Source organism: Notechis scutatus, chromosome Z (assembly GCF_049901735.1).
Source record: "Notechis scutatus isolate UNSWTSFEM ecotype Mainland chromosome Z, rNotScu1.2, whole genome shotgun sequence".
NCBI lineage: Eukaryota > Metazoa > Chordata > Lepidosauria > Squamata > Elapidae > Notechis > Notechis scutatus.
The window spans coordinates 58,298,698-58,318,962 of NC_142025.1; the positions used below are offsets into that span (position 1 = coordinate 58,298,698).

Genomic DNA, 20,265 nt, shown 5'->3' on the forward strand with positions numbered 1-20,265 from the left:
GCCTTATTTCTATTCTGAAATTGCTTCCGGATTTTGGCTTTAATAGAAAAAAATGAAACTTTGATTTTATTTTTGTTAGATAACCTTGTTGCTATAGAAATGACTTGTACATACTGTTGTGTAAAAGTAAAAAGTTGTGGTTGTAATGTTATCTTCTACTGTGCTAAAAAGTTAGAAATTGGTGCCTTTTTCTTCCCCTTTTCCTTCTTTACAACTTATTTCTTTTCTTTTCCTTTCCCTTCTTCCTAGTTTTCCATTACTTGTTTTAGAATTTCTCTCTGTATTTTATATTTTGATAAACCAATAAAACCTTAATGTTAAAAAAAGAACTGTAAATTCAACCCAGCAAAAATACCTGCAGGAATATAATTGGGATACAGTAACTTCAACCAGACTAGAATCTTAGCCAGCTCTTAATATATTCCATTGGGCCTTTACACTGTAGTGCTTCGATGGTTGTCCCAATAATAATAGGAGCCCTTGGAGCAATATCCAAAGAGCTGGCTAGATACATGGAGTTTTTGAACTTATTAGACCTAAATATTCTTTGCAAAAAAAACTTTCTCAGAAATGCCTATATACTCAAGATGCTACCTTAATAGCTCTTAGGCACTTGGTTAGAACTTGAACATTTTTACCAGTCCCAGACTGTGAATCAAACTGAAGATTAACAACAACAATAAACAATAATAATATTACCCCAGGTCCTTGGAAAGAACTTGGAAAGGATAGGTAGATAAACCCAGTCTGAACATCTGACTGTGCAACAAAACATAATAATACAAATGGAGAGACCAAACTGGTCTACGGGAAAGATCAAATGAAGATCAGAATGGAGGCATGGCAAGACAAAGCATTACATGGCCAGTACATTAAAAAAATAGAAGGGAAAGCAGATAATAACAGTATCTGGAAATGGCTAAGAGCAAGAAAGTTGAAGAAAGAGACAGAGGGGCTAATTCTGGCTGCACAAGACTAAGTCTTAAGAACAAATGCATATAAAGTCAGAATTGAAAAGACAGCAACGAATAGCAAAAGGTGAAACAATAGACCACCTGATTACCTGCTGCAAGAAGATCACCCATATTGACTACAAGCAATGGCATGACAAAGTAGCAATAATAGTGCAATGGAAGGTCTGCAAGAAATATCATTTGACTGCAAGCAGGAACTGGTGGGACCATAAAATAGAAAAAGTTATAGAAAACAAAGAAGCTAAATTGCTCTGGGACTTTAGAATACAAACAGACCTGCACCTGTCACATAATACTACAGATTTAAAAACTGTCAATAAGAAAGACAAAAAAAATCTAGATAGTGGACATAGTATTACCTGGAGACAGTAGAAGAGAAAGAACTGGAAAAGTTAAAATGCAAGGATCTGCAAATAGAAATAGAATGACTGTGACAAAAGCAAGCAAAAATAGTATAAACTGTAATATATACCTTAGATACAATCCCAAAACATCTGGAGTACCACTTGGTACTTGGTACAAATTCACCATCAGTCAATTGGAAAAGACAGCTTTACTCAGAACAGCTTACAGTACATCCTGTGACAATAGCTGTAATACCATCAAACACCCACATCTGCTTATCCCAGGTCCTTAGATAGATAGATAAAAATGCCAAAACACCTGGCTCACTGTGCAATGAACCATAATATAAATAAATAACAAAAGAATATACAAGTAAAAGATCAGAAGAGTGACTTGGAAAATTTTCTTATATTGGACTTACAAAAGAAGTTTCCTAAAGCTCTGAAGAAGTTTGACAATCTGTCCCTTTTGTGGGGATAAAAAAAAAATGAAAAGAAATCAAGTTCTAAAACATTATTTTAAGAGATTAAAGATCAAGATTATCAGAAGGAAGGATTTGGTTTATTTGATCAATGTTAACATGTTATTATCTTTTATAATCTTTCTTTTAGATTATAGAATACAGACATAGAAAATCTAAAAGATTTTCTTTTAGAAAAGTCCACAGATTTTTGTGACGTCTGGACTGAAAGGAGGTTTTGTATTTATTTATAGATAAGCTATAGGATATGGGAAGATATCATTGAGAAAGTGATAAGTTACAAACACAGTTTATGCTAGGGGGGAATTATCTTTTTTTTCTTTTTCTTTATAATATTCTTATTTTTTCTTTCTTTTCTATTTTTCTCTTTCTCTTTTGGCATCTTCTACTTTTTAAAAAGTTGTATTAATTTTTATTGCAGTAATATAGAAACAAAATTACTATATATAAATGAAACAATCATTTTTCACTTTGCTTTTTAAATAGCAATAGCACTTAGAATTATACACAGCTTCACAGTGCTTTATAGCCGTCTCTAAGTGGTTTACAGAGAGTTAGCATATTGCCCCCAATAATCTGGATCCTCATTTTACCGACCTTGGAAGGCTGAAAGGCTGAATTAATCTTGAGCCGGTGAGACCCGAACTGCCAAACTGCTGGCAGCCGGTGATCAGCAGAAGTAGCCTGCAGTCTGCATTGTAACCACTGCGCCACCGCAGCTGTAATCATGTGCATTTGATTATATCTGCTCCAATACCTTATAGTATAATTATATACTGTGATATTCTTATATGGGGTTAAATAACAGTTAGGTATACTTTTAAGCAGGGGTGGGATTCTACTGGTTCCCACCGGTTCTATAGAACCGGGTGTTAAGATTCTGCCCAGTTCGGAGAACTGACAAATTGTGCCCCTAGCTGGCCTGCCCCTTCCCCTCCCGGCCACTTATCTCTGATGATACGTTGCTGGAGCTGCAAGAATACTTTTCTCTCCTCCTCCCCCCCTCTGTGCCTATTCCATTTGGAAGATATTGAGTTAGTTTTGCTGTTGCTGACTACCTCCTCCATGCTTCCTAAATGAGGTAGATCGAGTGGGAGGTGGCTGATGTGTGTGGGTGTGAAATTAAGCCTCCTTCCTATAAAATCCATTCAGAAAACAAAGGAACAGATATGGTTTAATTCTGCTTCATACCCAGATTGCTGGAGAGAAAGTTGTTTAACATTATTTGACTAATTCATTGGAAATTGCCGTGTTATGGTTTTTCACGGGATGTAGTGCTTATGATGGGGTATAAACAAGTAATACTCAGCCTTAAAATTATGTTATGTAGGTAGAAAGGCAATTAGATTTGTTGGCCTTCCTAGGTATGATTTTCAGTAGTCAGTCTCTGCTGCTTTACGCTAATATAATTAAACCAAATACCTACCTCTAAATTTAAGACAGCACTAACCCTAGAACATTCTAATGGACTAGGAACAGCCATCCTGGAAGAGATATTTTGGGGGGCGGTTACTTTACTCTTTAAAGCTGTGTCCTTGTGATGAAGGGGCAGTTTATATTACATTTTATAGATTAATCCACCAGTAGAAAATAGGTAATATCCATTTGACGTCAATCCATGCATTTAGTGAGAAGGAGGCAATATTAAATCAGAGCCTTGGTACAAGGGGCAATCCAGTAGAAGTGCCTTGATGGTTCTGTCCAAGCAGAGACACGAGCATGGTAAGTATGGAATCGTATTAAATCAATTCATACAGAGATACAATGCTCAGTATCTTTAAAGTTGGTAATTCTTTCATGTTACTGAGTTGGAAGTAATCAAATGATCAGGTCTCATGCTGCCTGGGGAATTGAAGTCCATATGACTTAGAGTTGTTAAACTTGAAAAACACTCAGAAGTACAATTTCTTGTGAGCCTGGATTATTTTCCTACATTTTGGGAATAAGGAAATTATCCTATTGTGCCTGGTGCAGAGATGCAGCTGAAACCTAGTTAGATGCTAATTGGAATGTTAAAGCAGATACAGATAGTCTTTGACTTACAATTATTTGTTTAGCCTCCATTTAAAGTTACAACAACACTGAAAAAACTGACTTATAGTCATCCCCCCCCAGAGCCGGACAGAGTTGAAGTTTACCCATTCTAAAGCTGCTTAGATTGAAAAATTTAAATGGTAGAATTTAAATGGTAAAACTAATGTATATTATTAAAGCTTCTATACTGTGCAATTTGGATTTCTTTTTATCTTATCATAAGCAATGCAAGGCTTATTAACTCCATAGAGCCTAGCAACAAGACAGAAAATATCATTCTCGTTCACCTAATCTGATGTGTGGGAGAGTGAAGGCATGGCAACTTTTAAAAGCTGACTAATTAACTGTGCCCAAATGTTTAGTTATCTGTAAATACTATATTTAAAATGGTCTTTCAGGAAACATTTCTTTAAAAAGAAACATTCACTAGGAATGCAATGTAGAGAGAATTGGTTATTAAGATAAATGTATTGCATGAGATAAAATTAGTGTAAATAGTTTCAATTCCACTGTCAATTATTAATAATTAATAGATTAATCTCAGAAACAGATATATTTTTCTGTTACCATGGTGACTAATGTACCATGGCTTCACATTACATTCAGGAAAATCCTTGCTTCAGTTCCTTTGTCTGTTTATAAAAATGTGTTTATAAAAATGCACTTTTCTTTAAAAAAAATATTGATTTTTAAAAAGATAAACAAACAAAACATAAAACAAAAACATAAAACATCTTTTTTGAAATCAGCTTGATCCCAGGTTACATCTCTTCGTACAGACACAAATTCAAGTTGATGCTCATTTTTATATACCATTCCATATCTTATTACCATTCTACATTTTCTATATAGCTTCTCCCCTCTTTTAACTTTCTTAATTTTATTTTATTTCATCTCAATTCAGATCATTATACTTATATTCTTTGTCTGTCCTGTTTCAGCTGTCTATTATCTTTTCTCATTAAACAAAATTTCTCCTGTAATCACTGATAGGAGTATGACGCCTTTATATCTTTTCCTTAAATTTATAACGCTTAATATAATACATAACTTCCATTCGGATTCTGCTTAGTACATTCTAAAGCTACACACTATATTTTAAAAAGAGAAAAAAATATAAATATATAATATAATTAAAACAACAATCCATACCAATTCAATTCTATCATTAATATTAATATTCATTTAAATCTTAAACATTTTACACATTACTTTTCAAATAGGTATCATGCTTCTATGGGAACACTTATAAACTTTCCATAGTTACTTCCCCCCCACTTCACTTATATTTTAAAACATTGTGTCATTCAAATGTTCCCATTCCTCCCTAATTCAATTCTCTCATTTATTTCATTTCATTTATTTTGTTCACAAAAGTTTCACTGAATTACACTGACTATTTTATCCCACTTTTTAATCATATGTTGTTTCCAATTTTCTAACATTATTTCTAATACAATCTTATGTACCTTTGCAGAATTGCTTTTTCAGTTAAATTTTTACCCATTATCTCTGAATAAGTCTGTTTCTTTACATCTTGCTCCACACCTTTGTAGCTTCCCTTCCTTCCTCCCTTGCTTCTTCTCTCTGCCCTTTTTACCCCCTTGTCTCTCCACCTCCATTTCCCTCTTCTGTGTTCCCCTTTTCTGTTGCTTTCTAACATTATATCCACTTTTCACCTTATTTTTCCCTTTTTTGGTTGTTTTTTTAGGTCTTAAATTCTCCATTCTCTTTCCCCCCTTTCCCCTTTCTTCCCCAAGTAAAGTTACTTGTTCATTAAAGATGGCTTCTTCTTTGTCCCAATCTTCTTGTTGCGCGGTCTTTTCTTGTAGTTTCTCGTAGGTACAAATCGCCATTTCTAAGAATTGAAAAATGGAGCCAAGAGAGCCCTTCCCTTCTTGTTCCTCTTCTTTATATTTTTTAAATTCCACTTTCAGTTCATCCACAAGTGATGCCATTGTAAAAAAAATTTAAACAACCACCCAAGTGTTTTTAATCATTCAAATATAATTTCCAGAAGTCCCAAAGTTACCAAGCAATCCAAATACACACAAGCTGTTTCTTTTAACACTTTCTTCTTTTTTCACTTTCTCTTCCTGGGGTTACTATTTAGTTACAAAGTTCCAGTTAAAATGTATCTTTTAGAAGTCTTGTTAAGATTTAATTTTAGATTCTTTTGAATTCCAGGCAGCCTCCTCCTTCCAAGTCCTGCTCTTATTCTTTTCCTCTCCCTTCCCACTTACAGCAAAACAAAACAAAAATTTAGTGTTCAGAAATCTTTATTGTCCATATCAAACAATAAAGTATAAGTACATATCAAAAAACAACATGAACAATTGTTAGTACAACCAAAATTAGGGAAAATATTTACTTCTTTGACTCAATGTAAGAAAAGAGGAGTGGTTCTATACATCAAAGAGGTCATCCCAGCAAAATTGATTTATACGGATGAAGACGGAAGAGTATTAATGGTGGAAATAATGGACAATAATATAAAAATACTCTTGATTGCAATTTATGCTCCGAATGATAAACAAGAAGAATTTTATAAAAAATTACACATGAAAATAACTGGACTGGACTATGTTAATATAATTATGATGGGAGACTTTAATGGAATTTTGGACAATAAACTGGATTATATAGCAAAAACAACAAAGCAAAATAGAAAGACTCTCCCTAAATCTTTTTTTTAAAATGACAGATGAATTAATCTTAAAAGATATTTGGAGAGAAAGAAATGTTAAAGCTAAACAATATACTTTTTATTCAAATAGACATTTATCATGGTCCAGATTGGATATGATTTGGATCTCATCAGAATTAATATCTAATATTCAAGAAACAAATATTGAAACAAGTACTTGGGCAGATCATAGCCCAATGACAATTAAATGGAAGGGACAAAAAAAAAGATCGAGATGGACGTTAAACGATACTATTTTAAAGGAAAAGATTTTACACAATGGATGGAGAAAGAATTGGTTTTTTCTTTAGGGAAAATAAAAAGAAGATACTTCATCGCAGAATGTTTGGGATACAATGAAGGCATATGTTAGAGGTTTGATAATAGATTATATAAGAAGAAAGAACATTAGGAAAAGGCAAGCCACTAAGATCTTGGAAGATGAGTATAAGAGACTTGAAAAAGAATTACAGAAAATGCCACAGAAAAAGGAAATTAAATTGAAGTTGGGTATAACTAAACATAAAATGGAATTAATAGAGAAAGAAGAATTGGCGCAGAAAATTAGAAATGCTAAACAGAATTATTTTGAAGATGCAAACAAACCAGGTAGATGACTAGCATATAAATTGAGAAAAGAGAAAGAATCAAGAACAATATTGAAGTTAATAGATGATCAAGGCCAAGTTTGTTATGGTAACAAGGAGAAAAAGGAAATTGTTCGAGATGTTTATGGGCAACTATATAAACAAGAGAATATTGATGAAGAAAAAGTTAAACAGTATTTACAGAATGCTAACCTACCGAAGATGCCTAAAGAGATTGAAGAAATGCTAGAAAGCAACATAACAATGATGGAATTAACTGAAGCACTTAAGAAACAAAATAATAGGAAAGCACCGGGTCCAGATGGGCTTCCGGCAGAATTCTATAAAACATTTCAAGAATCATTGAGCATTCCATTGCTTGAAGTTATGAATGAAGCTATGTCAAAGAAGATGATACCTAAAACATGGTCAGAGGCTTATATTACACTTATTCCAAAAGAAGAGGCTGATCCACTGCAAATTAAGAACTATAGACCTATTTCTCTATTAAATGCAGACTATAAAATTTTTGCTTCAATTTTAGCAGAAAGACTTAAAAAATACTTAAATAATTTCATCCACCCAGATCAAAATGGATTTCTGCCAAAGAGACAAATCAAAGACAATATGAGAGTAATCTTGGATACTTTGGAATATTATGAGGCACATCCTGAAAAGCAAATGGCTTTGATATTTCTAGATGCTCAAAAGGCATTTGACAATGTGAACTGGAGATTTATGTTATTACTATTGGAACAGATGGGTTTTGCCAGAAAATTTGTCCATGCAATAGAAGCCATATACAATAAACAGACAGCAAAGGTAATGATGGAGGGAGAACTTACAGATTTTATTAATATAAGAAAAGGCACAAGACAAGGATGTCCCCTATCTCCTTTGCTATTTGTATTGACTTTGGAAGTGTTGAATAGAAATATTAGAGATGATAAAAGCATAAAAGGAATGAAAATTAAAAAGGAAGAATTTAAACTGCAAGCTTTTTGCTGACGACTTAGTCTTTATTTTGGAAGATCCGTTAGAAACAGCTCCAAAGTTATTGGAAAAGATAGAGATATATGGTGAGGTGGCTGGTTTGAAAATAAATAAAGACAAAACAAAGATTTTGACAAAGAACATGCTACTGAGACAAAGAGAAGAACTGGCAGACCTGTTGAAAATCCAAGTTACGAATAAGGTTAAGTATCTGGGGATACATTTGACAGCAAGATGTAGCACATTAAAAGAGAATAATTATATTAAACTTAAACAACAGATAGCTATAGACTTGAAGAAATGGGAAAACTTGCAACTGTCATTAATAGGGAGAATTTCAACAATTAAGATGAATATTCTACCCAGAATCCTATTTCTCTTTCAAACAATACCAATTAGGCTCGGAAAAGACTATTTTGATGATTTAAATAAAATTATGTTGAAGTATATATGGCAAGGTAAGAAAGCGAGAATAAAGCTAAAGCTTTTGCAAGATGCTAGAATTAGAGGAGGTTTTGGCCTGCCCAATTGGGAATTGTACTATCAAGCTGCAAGTTTGATGTGGGTTAAGGAATGGATAACATTAAGAAAGACTAAATTGTTGACATTAGAAGGTCATGACTTGCTGTTGGGTTGGCATGCTTTTTTATGGTATAAGGGAACTAAAACACAGGGTTATTTTAGAAGACATTATATACGGGAGTCTTTGTGGTTAAACTGGGAGAAGATAAAAAGACAATGTTATTTGAAAATTCCAGTTTGGTTATCGACTATTGAAGCATTTTCCTATCCTATAATTTATAAGAAGGAACAAACAGTTAGATATGGGGAACTATTGGATGAAAAGGGTGAACTTAAATCAATACAAAATTTAGAGGAACAAGGTATAAAGATGAATTGGTTTTCATATGCGCAAATGCATTCAAGGTATGATGAAGATTCTAAAACAGAGGGATTCTATGATAAACAGACTGATCTAGATAAGATCTTGATGGGTACTGATGAGAAGGTGATTAAAAAATTATATGGTTATTTACTGGGAATTAAATTAGAAGAACAAGTTAAAGAAACTATGATTGCTTGGGGGAAGAATTTTGGATATGGGATTGATTTAGAGAAATGGCAAAAATTGTGGTCTCAAAATTATAAAATGACAATGTCAACAGCATATAAGGAAAATTTGTATAAGATGTTTTACAGGTGGCACTTTCCCCCGACAAGAATAGCAAGAATGTTCAAGAACAAATCTGAAAAATGCTGGAAATGTCATCAGATACCTGGCTCATATTACCATATGTAGTGGACTTGTGAGGACGCTAAAAAATATTGGACTAAAATTCGCATGTGGTTGGAAAAAATGACAAAGAAACGTATAGATTTGAAACCGGAGTTCTTTTTATTGGGAATCTTACCAGATACATATAGTAAAGATTTGAAATATCTGATTGTAAATGTGTTAACAGCGGCTAGGATTGTATTTGCTAAAAACTGGAAGAATGAGAAAATACCATCACAGGAAGAAATTATTAAGAAAATATTGGAATGTGCCGAGATGAGTAGATTGACATTTGAAATTAGAGAGCAAGAGGATAAACAATTTTATGAAATTTGGGATCTTTTTTATCAGTGGCTAGATGACAAAATACGATAATAGAATATTTAGAAAGTTAGATAGCAAGGAATACCTTTATTTTTTCTTTTGCCTATGTTATTTGACATTATATCTATAAAGTGTTTTTAGGATAGATTTGGTATGATTATATGATTTGTTATAGATTAAACTGTTTAAAGTATTGTTATCTCATAAAGCATGAATGATTAAAAGTATAGTCAAATGATTTATTAATAGCGATATTAGGATATATAAGTTTGGATTGACAATATGAGTTGTTATGTAATATAACTGTAATTGAGACTACGAAATGAATGCACAAAACTGATGAACCAACCGACACACTGTACGTACATAAGAGAGTTGTTTGTTTGTCTTGTTTGTTTGTAAAAATCAATAAAATTGTTTTCAAAAAAAAAAAAAAAAAGAAATCTTTATTGTCCCCTTGGCATTTAATTTTCCCATTTAATTACCTATTGATGGCAAAGCGGATTTTTCCGATTTCTCATTCATCTCTGTTCACTGTCAACGTAAGGAAAGAGAGTGAAAAAAAAAACCTTTCCCTTTCCACTTTCATTCGCTGCTTCCGAATCTTCTTTGGGAGCGATGTATCTTTTAAAATTTAAATTCCAGGATACCTTAGTTGTTGCTTCTTATCCCGGTCAGCCAAAACTTTCACTTCTTAACTTCCTCCTGCACTTTCTTTTCCGGATGAGTGCTTTTTGAGGCGGCCATTTCTGACCGCCGCTCTTACCGCCTTCGGGAAAGGGAGTTTAGCCAGCTGAGGAGGAAAGATGCGGCTTTCCTTGACCCTGCTGGAATCTCCCCCTCTTCACTACCTCTACAGGGTGGCTTAGCCCCGAAGCCAGCTGGCTCGGGGCGCTCCAGTGGCAAGCCCAGGCAGAAACCACGCACAATCATGGATTCCTGCCTGCCGCCGAAGCCCTGCAAACCGGAAGTCCCCTAAAAATGCACTTTTCTGAAGTTGTAGAGATTTACCATTATTCAAAGAAAATGCAAAACTAAGTTTGAATAAAAGCAGTAAAAGGGGAGAAAAAAAAGGAATTGGTAAGGATAGCATCAAATAAAAAATATATATCTTGGCACAATTAAGAGAGCCATTTCTTATAAATTTTCTTGTAATGAAACAAGGAAGAGAGGAATACAAATATGGAATATAACATATGAATACACCCATTGGTTCTCCAGTTTCTGAATCATTTGTTCTTTGCTATTTTGATATATTATATAAAACTACTGAATTTGAATCAAAGCTCAAAAATATAGTTGATATGTTAAATAAAATTCATGAACAATTCTATGTTTATAAAGCATCTGATAGTACATGCAGCTTTTTTTGTAAAATACACAAACAGCAAAATCCATCTCAATAAAAGTATATTGTTAATAATGAAAGTGGGGAAAGGAATCTGTATAGTATAGACAGGCTTCTCTTAAAAACTTGTCCAGTAACAAACTTTCAACCCAATTATCATATAAGAGAATTTTTTTTGTCAAGGGGTCTGGGAGTTAAATCATACGTTGAACAGCTAAGGGAACTAAGTACTGTATGTTTAGCTAATGAGGAGAAGCTTCAGAACAGACATAATAGCATAGAATACTTAAGGACTGCCATAGGGAAAAGGGCGTCGATTTATTCTTCATAGCACCTGACAAGAAGCTATGGATGGAAGCTCATTGGGGGAGATTCAACTTGAAAATAAGGATGTATTTCCTGACTGTACAAAAGATGGGCAAGTGCATATGCTCACTGCTCATACAAATAGAGCATGCATGCGCTCATCCACTACTCACACAAGTTGGGATGTGTGTGCATGCATCGGCTGCCACTTCCGCAGCCCTTGTTCTGAACAGCTCAAGGTCTGGTAGCGAGCCGCAGCCTGGCAGCCTGCTTTAGTGTCTCCATATCCCTCTTAGTTGGGAGGATGACTTAGTGTACCACTAATGCATTGGGATCAACTCTCCAGATTTACAACTAACATTGATATGCTTTAAGTTTATCATCATTAATACAATAGCTATTACATAAAGAAGAATTTCCCTAAACTAATCAGAATTAATTTCTCTAAACTCTTAACTTTATCTAAATATCAATATGAAAACCATTCTCAGATGATGGATGGATGGATGGATGGATGGATGAATGGAAGGAAGGAAGGAAGGAAGGAAGGAAGGAAGGAAGGAAGGAAGGAAGGAAGGAAGGAAGGAAGGAAGGAAGGAAGGAAGGAAATTCTAAAATACGTACCTGATATCCTCTCATTTTTTGAAACCATGCTACTGTGTCACTTATGGTGTATACTCGAACATGGCCCATGTGAAGTTTTCCAGAAGGATATGGGAACATAGACAGGATGTAATACTTTGGCTTTGATTTCTAAAAAAAAATTTAAAAAAAACTCACTTTGAGCAGAAGTTATATAGTATTTTTTTCTTTTTTTAACCCTGCTTATTTAAAAAGGAAAGCTAAGATACATTTTAATAACTACAGATTAATTGTAATGTGGATCACAAAATGTTACATACAGCTTTTCCTTCCCATGATAAACATTTTTTGAGAATAATATGAATTCTCATCTTTCTCAAGAGGTCAAATTTTACTTATTAAGATTTTGGAAATAATGAGTTTGTAGTGATCCAGCTAGCACAAAAACGAATAATTCTGCAGGATTCATTATATAGAAGAAATTTCTTTATATACAATAATAAAAATGATGCATGTATACAATATCCATGCAGCTCTTGCAACATGCTAGAGAGAAGTAGCAAGTACAAGAAGCATTAGAACTCTCAAGCAAAGACAAAATGAACTCTTTTATACACAGAACAGTTAAGCTAAGCGACGCCTAGTCTCCAAGCCGTCTCGCATGGCTCACACAACAACTCCTGTGTCTCAGTCACCAAACAGTCCCCATTGGCTTACTTGTTGCCATGCCTATTCCAGTTCATGAATCCTTATACACTGACACTGTTCCCTTTATGAGTGGAATAAACACAAAACCAAATAACTTAATATTCTTCCCATAGTGCACTCCACCCAATGGCTTGGTCATTATATCTGCCAGATTGTTCTCTGAAGAACAGTGAAGCAAGCTAATTAATTTATATTTGATGGCTTTTCTTGCATTACAATATTTAATATCTACATACTTGCTTCTTTTTTTACTCTGTCACCTGTTGCCATTTTAATGCAAGCAGCATTATCTTCAAACACTGTTACAGCTTCATTTACCTTTATGTTTAAATCCTTTAACAGTTGTACATACCAAGTTGCCTCTGAACAAAGTTCAGATAAAGCAATAAATTCTGCTCCACAGTAGAAATTGCTACAGTTGTTTGTTTTCTGGACTTCCCAACCAATTAAAGCTCCTCCAAATAATACCACAATCCCAGAATTGGACTCCCTGGATTTTACATCATTGGCATAATCATTGTCAACATAACAATTCAACTTTAATTCTTCAGAGATCTGTATTTGAAGACCCAAATTCACAATTTTCTTCAAATACTTGAGAATCCTTTTTACACCCATCCAAATGCAATTGTGCAGCAGTAAAGCTACTTAAGATGCTTACTGCACACGCTATGTATGGTAAGGAGCACTGTGACAGATATAACAAGCGCCCTATTGCAGACTGATATATCTCTTGATCACAGGCTTCACTTTTGTCCTTACCCAAATTTGTATGAAAATCTGTGCTCATAGGTGTTGGAGCAGAATTACAATCCTTCATGTTATATCTCTCCAACAGCTGTTCAATTTTTCTTCTTTTGACTGAAAACATAGCCACCTTTCTCAGTGTTTTTATCTCTACACTAAAATAATGTTGTATTTCACCTAAATTTTTCAATTCAAATTTCTTCTCTGACTAGCAAATTCTTTTACCTGTGGCACATCTTTTGCAATGAAACAAAGTTCATCCACAAATGCTAATAATTGACAAACCCCACCTTGTCACTTTCCAGTATATATAACCATCAGCCTTGCAACCCTTGAACCCAAGACCCTTTAATGCCATATTTCTATTGAAACAGATATTTCAATTCCTGGCTGACTGCTTCAGCTCATAAATGGCCTTGTTCAATTTATAAACAGTATTAGGCTTTTTATTTTCATACCCTGGTGTTTGAACCATGTAAATTTCTTCCTCTAATTCTGCATTGAGGAATGCTGTGGTTATATCAAAATGCCAAATTTTATGACCATGTGCTGCTGCTAACACTGGTGCCAACCTTAAGCTTTCGTTCTTTACAGTTGGTGCGAATACCTCATCATAGTGCACATTTTACCTCTGTGAAAAACCTTGTGCTACTAATCTTGCCTTATATTAGACCTCATTGTTGGGTAGTGCTTTCTTTTTTTTACCCATTTACATCCTATAGCTTTGCAACCCTGTGGCAAAGTCATCCATGTGAACACTTTATGTTCATCCATGGATTTAATTTCTTTGTCCATAGCTTCTTTCCACTTCACTCGTTCAGTTTTGGGTAATGCCCATACTTCCTTTTTTTCCCAATAATTTTTTTATTTTTATATTTTAGAAAACATCTCTTTTGGTGAACAACATGGTTCCAGGTTTTTACATTTCAATACAAACATGACCATAGTTACATATTCATCTTTCGTATCCAATTTCATATCTTATTATTACTTATTCCATTTTCCTTTAAATATTCTCAAATATTCTTATATTCATTACACTTTTATTCAATTCATATCATAACTTATTTCATTTTTCTTTAAATATTCTCATATCTTGTTTTATATATTATCTAAGATTCTTATTTCTATATTAATTACACATATTTACTTTTATCTGTCACATTTACAATTTTATCACACACTATTATTCCATTTATTGTTCAATAGGTTTCATCCTAATTCTAATAATCCAAAAGTTGTCCCCGTTAATTGTCAATTTGAGTTTGCCTTATACACTCCCCCAATTTATTCTGTTTAAATCTTTATAAAGATTTATCATAATATAGTCATTTTTAATTATTACATTCTACATTAATAACAATAATCCCCTAACTACTAAATATCATATATGCATATATATATTTGAGAGAGATTCTGCATGGTATTCTTTTCCTTAATTACATTCTAAATCATCTATTTAGTTTCAAAAATATTAATCAATTCAATTAATTTTAGAAATTGATAATAATCTTTCCATTACAATTCTCATAGCTCTCATAGCTTTAACTTTATTCATCACTTTATTAAATATCAATTAATATACTTATAATAAATTCCCATTTCCATATCTATTTCAATTAAATCTATATCTTGTTTAACAATAATCCTTAGGGGGGAAAAATCAGTTCCTTTCTCTTAATTCTCCTTTTTTCCTTTATTATTTCCCTCCATTTCTTATTCCAATTATTTATTTTATCCCACTCCCTCTCTTGATTTTTCCTCTATAATCTCCTCTTCTGCTGTTTCCTTTCCTTTTGTTTAATTTTCCAAACAATTCCCCCTTTAATTAATACATCAAACCTCAAGTTTTTAGCTTTAATTCTTTTTCCCCCTGTTTTAATGTTCGTTGTTCCACTTGTTCTTTAAAGCTGGTTTCCTCTTTATTTAATTCTTCCCCCTCTGGTTCTCTTTGTTGTTCTTCAATCTGCATCGACATTTCTAATTTTTGTAGTATAATACTGCACATTTCCAAGCTTTCTTTCATCAATCCTTCATATTTTGAAGTTCCAATTTTATTTCCACACATAATTCTCCCATTTTGTACGCTTCTTCTTTTTCCTCCCTTTCTTTAATATTTATGTCCAGTCCAATTGTTCAGTAGTTTATTACAACCAACATCTTTTATATTTAATTTCAACAGTTAGTGTCCATAAATCTTTGTTTCCAGGTTCCTTCTGTTCCAGTTTTTTCCCAAAGTCACCAAATAATGGAATTCCTTTTATTTCCTTTCAAATTCAAATTCTAAAAAGACCAAACACTTTTCAAAGAGTCACTGAAATTTTTCCTTTACCATTAGGTGGCAGTCTCAGTTCTATTTCCATGTTTCACCCTTTCTTTCCACTTTTTCCCCTTTTTAAACTTTTATTAATTTCATTAATTCCAGTTATTAGCTATTATTTCTTTTTAACACATTCAATTCCAGAATTTAATTATGCCTATTTAGTGCCAAAATCCAAACAATTATCCAGTTTAATTTCCAAGTCTTTTGTAATCCAATATTTTCCTTTGAATTTTCCACCTCCAAATTAATTATTTTCAAAGTCCAAAGCCAATTTCACAATTTCACAATTTTTTTTACTCTCTCTCTCTGGTCAGCGCTTCTACAATCTTTCATAAAATGGGCGTTGGTTCTTACCTGACACGCCATTTCTCTGGAGCCGTGAGGATCATCCAGAGAGTGGGAGGTGCTTCAGTCTGCATCGTTGTAGGCTGAGCTTAATTACTGAGGATTGCTCCGCCCTTCACCACGTGGCTGCCTTGCAATCCCCAGTTTACGCGAAGTCGAGAGTGAATAGAAGATCTTGCTCTCATCTTACTATGCTAAAGGGTTCATTGGCGAAACAAGACCCCACCAGACGGAAAACTTAATAAGGGTGGGGCTGGATGATCCTCACGGCTCCAGAGAAATGGCGTGTCAGGTAAGAACCAACGCCCATTCTCCTGGGAGCCGTTCGGATCATCCAGAGAGTGGGACATACCAAAGCTTGGCTGTCCTGCGGAGGGAGTCCGTCTGGTCCCGCAATCTCTGCGGTTCCTTGAGGACTCACTGGAGGACTCGTCACCAAACGAAGCCTCCGCCTGAAGCAAATATGTCGATCTTATAATGTCTAATAAAGGGAGAAGGGGAGGCCCAAGTGGCCGCCCGACAAATGTCAGCAATTGGAGCCTGGGTGGCCCAAGCAGCAGAGGTAGCAGCACTTCTGGTGGAGTGTGCCGTTATTCCGCTGGGAATGGGCAGGGCCTGGGACAGGTAAGCTTGGGAAATAGTAGCTCTAATCCAGCGGCCGATGGTTGACAGGGACACTTTGTGGCCTAACGATTTGGGCTGAAAGGAAAGGAATAGGGATTCGGATCTCCTGAAGGGCTGGGTACGTTTAATGTAAATGTAGAGGGCCCGTCTTACATCTAGGGTGTGCCAAAGCTTCTCCCTTTCCCGCGAGGGATTGGGGCAGAAGTTCGGAAGTGTGAGTTCCTGTGCCCTGTGGAAGGCTGAGTTGACCTTGGGCAAGAAGGTAGGATCCGGCCGGAGAACTATCCGGTCGGCATGGAAGATGCAAAGGTCCTTCCTCATCGACAAGGCCGCTATCTCTGATATTCGGCGAGCCGAAGTAATGGCCACCAGAAACACAACTTTGAATGTTAGGAACTGGAGAGTGGATTCCCTGAGCGGCTCAAAGGGGTGTTTGGTAAGGGCCACAAGGACCTTATTGAGGTCCCAGGTGGGGTATCTGTGAACTGATGGGGAACACAGGTTAGTGGCTCCCCTGAGGAATGCCCTAATGCGAGGGTGGAGGGAAAGGGACCCCAGATTGCCACAAGCAATGACGGTTGAAAAGGGCTGCGACCTGACGCCTCAGGGTGTTCGGAGAAAGACCTCTCCTCAGACCCTCTTGGAGGAATTCCAACACTTGAGCTATGGATGGTGAAAGCGGGTTGACCTGGAAACCCTGGCACCACTTGCAGAAACTATTCCAAGTGGCATTGTAGATTCGGGTTGTGGAGGGTCGCCTGGCGGCTAGGATGGTATCAATAACCTGGTCCGAAAACTGCTCCTTTCTTAAACGTTCCCGCTCAACCTCCAAACGGCTAGCTGGAGCCACTGCGGGTCCGGTGCTGGAGGGGACCCTGAGAAGGGATATCCTGTTCGGAGGAATTTCCCAGGGAGGGGCCACCGATAGGTTGCGGAGGTCCGCGAACCATGGGCGTCTGGGCCAGTAGGGTGCCACCAGAATCAGTTCTGCTGTCTCGGAGATGAGCTTCTGGATGACCCTGGGTACCAGGGCTAAGGGAGGGAGTGCATATAGAAGCCCTGTGGGCCAGGGGCAACGGAGGGCGTTGTAGTTCTCGGCCCCGTGGGAGGGGTACCTCGAGAAAAACCTGGGGAGTTGTGTGTTGAGGGGGGATGCGAGGAGGTCCACTGACGGGAGGCCAAACAGCCCGGTCGCCTCCCTGAACAGTGACGGTGGAGGCGCCACTCGGACTGGTCCCCCGTGGTCCTGCTCAACCAGTCTGCTCGGGTGTTTAAGTCCCCTGAGATGTGCTCGGCTTTGAGAGAGAGGAGATTGCGCTCCGCCCAACGGCAGAGGCGCTCGGCCTCTCTCATCAAACGGATGGACTCGGTGCCCCCTTGTCGGTTGACATGGGCCTTGGCGGTGATGTTGTCCGTAAGTATAAGGACATGCCGCCCACGTACCTGAGGGAGGAAGTGGCGTAGGCCCAGGTGGATGGCGCGGAGTTCCAACCAGTTTATACTTCATGCCCGTTCTACCTGAGACCATCTGCCCTGTGTCGAAAGCGAGTGGATGTGAGCGCCCCCTCCGGACAGGCAGGAGTCTGTGGTGAGGGTGAGGCGTTGGGGCTCCTTGAGGCCATGTCCCTTGTTTATGGCGGGACTGGTCCACCAGAGGAGAGACGTGAGGACCTTTGAAGGCACCTTGACCGTGGCTTTTGAATTGCTACTGCCCGGACCGTTGGAACGGAAGCAGGAACCACTGTAGGGACCTGGTGTGTAACCGGGCCCAGGGAACAATGGAAATACATGAGACCATTTTACCTAGTAGCTTAGACAGATCCAAAAGTGTTACCCTTCTTGAACGTCTGATGTGTTTGATGGTTTCCTGAATGCTAAGGAATCTTTCCGAGGAAGGGAAAACCTTTCCCCAAACTGAGTCAATGACGGCCCCCAAGTGGGTGATCCGTGTAGATGGTAACAGTTGGCTCTTTTTCCAGTTTACCAGAAACCTATGGTCTTGGAGGGCAGAGAGGGTAGCTCTGACATCCTTCTCTGCTTGGAGTCTAGAGTGGGACAGGATGAGGATGTCATCCAGGTAACAATGGAGACGAACCGGGAGGTTCCTGAGGTGGGCCACCAGAGCCGCGAGGACCCTAGTGAAGGTCCTCGGGGTAGAGGCCAACCCAAAGGGAAGAGCCACATATTGGAAGTGGTGGTGGTTGTAGCAGAATCTGAGGAATATGGAATGGGAGGGCCGGATTGGAATGTGGAGATACACCTCTGAAGGTCTATAAAGGCTAGCCAATCCCCCTGTCTGATGCCCAGGAGAATGGACTGTAGGGTGTGCATCTTAAACCTGCGGTAAATCAGGTAACGGTTGAGGCGTTTCAGGTCTAGAATAGCCCTCCATCCCCCTGAGGATTTGGGGACCACGAAGAGGTGGGAGTAAAACCCCTGCCCCCGCTGGGATGGTGGGACGGGTTGTATGGCCTGTATGCTAAAGAGATGCTGAACGGCTGAATCCATTAAGTTGCGTTTAGTGGGGTCCCTCGAAGGGGGGGATGCCATAAAGAAGTCATTGGGGGGTGCGCTGGAATTCAAGCGCGAGACCAAGTCTGATGGTGTCCCGGAACCAGGCATTGGAAGTGGAGGAATCCCATCGGTCAGCGAAATGCTTGAGGCGTCCGCCGATGGGAAGGGAGGGACGAGGTCTATCTGGTGCGCCGGAAGGGCTTCCCTCTGGAGCCCCTGAAGGGACGTCTGTAGCTGCCGCCCCTCCTGTTCCTGTCACCTGGATCGGCTCGATCCTGGGGCTGGAATGGCCGGAAGGAGGGGGGTCTCGGATACCTGGGCTGGAAAGGTGACTGGTAGAAGGGTCGGGAGGGACCTCTCCGAAAGGGCTGGGAGGCTCTTGACTCTGACCTCCGAAAAAGGGGGAAGAAATTTTTCTTACTTCGGGTTTCGGATAGCAATGGCTCAGGGCGGCGCCAAAGAGTCTGTCCCCTTAATGGGGGCAGTGGCCAGCTTAACCCTGTTTTTTATGTCCGCCTGCCAGTGCTTGAGCCAGAGCAGGCGGCGAGCTGTAACGTGAGAGGATATCGCTCGGGCGGAGAACTTCACCGCGTGGTAGGTGGCGTCGGCCGAGAATTCTGCTGCGCCCCAACTTTGCGATGTCCTGATGTGCCCTTGTGTTAGAGGGGGAACATGCTGTTTCAGTTGGTGGAGCCACCGGATCGAGGACCTGGTGAAAAAGGAAGCGGCCGTGGCCGATCTAATGGCCCAGGTGTCAGCCTGATGAGCCCTACGTAAGGCCAGTTCGGACCTTTTGTCCTCGGGTTTCAGGGCTTTCAGGGGGTCACTGGGGGAGGACGAGGATACTAAACCAACGATGGGCTCGTCTACCTCGGGAGTGTTAAGCAAGTTGCAAAAGCTCGGCTCGAGGTTAAAAAACCTCTTGTCCTGGCTGGATGGGGCAGGGGGGGCTCTTGTAGAGTCCAATTGGTCTGAAACTAGGTCGTGGAATATGGGTGGGGCCGGAATAACCTCCGCCTCCACCACGGGCTGCCTAAAAATGGCATCCTCTTGTCCCTCTGCCGGGGC

At 38.0% G+C, this 20,265-nt stretch overlaps 1 protein-coding gene across 4 annotated transcripts in view; it reads right to left on the reverse strand.

The window, feature by feature from the left end:
- The window catches only part of LARS2 (leucyl-tRNA synthetase 2, mitochondrial), a 185,223-nt gene that overhangs the window by 153,594 nt on the left and 11,364 nt on the right, over positions 1-20,265 (reverse strand). For all 4 annotated transcript variants that reach the window (XM_087945568.1, XM_026678478.2, XM_087945571.1 and 1 more), the window contains one exon: positions 11,979-12,107. In XM_087945568.1, coding sequence (XP_087801694.1) covers positions 11,979-12,107 — 129 coding nt within the window. The remainder of the gene's footprint in view (positions 1-11,978; positions 12,108-20,265) is intronic.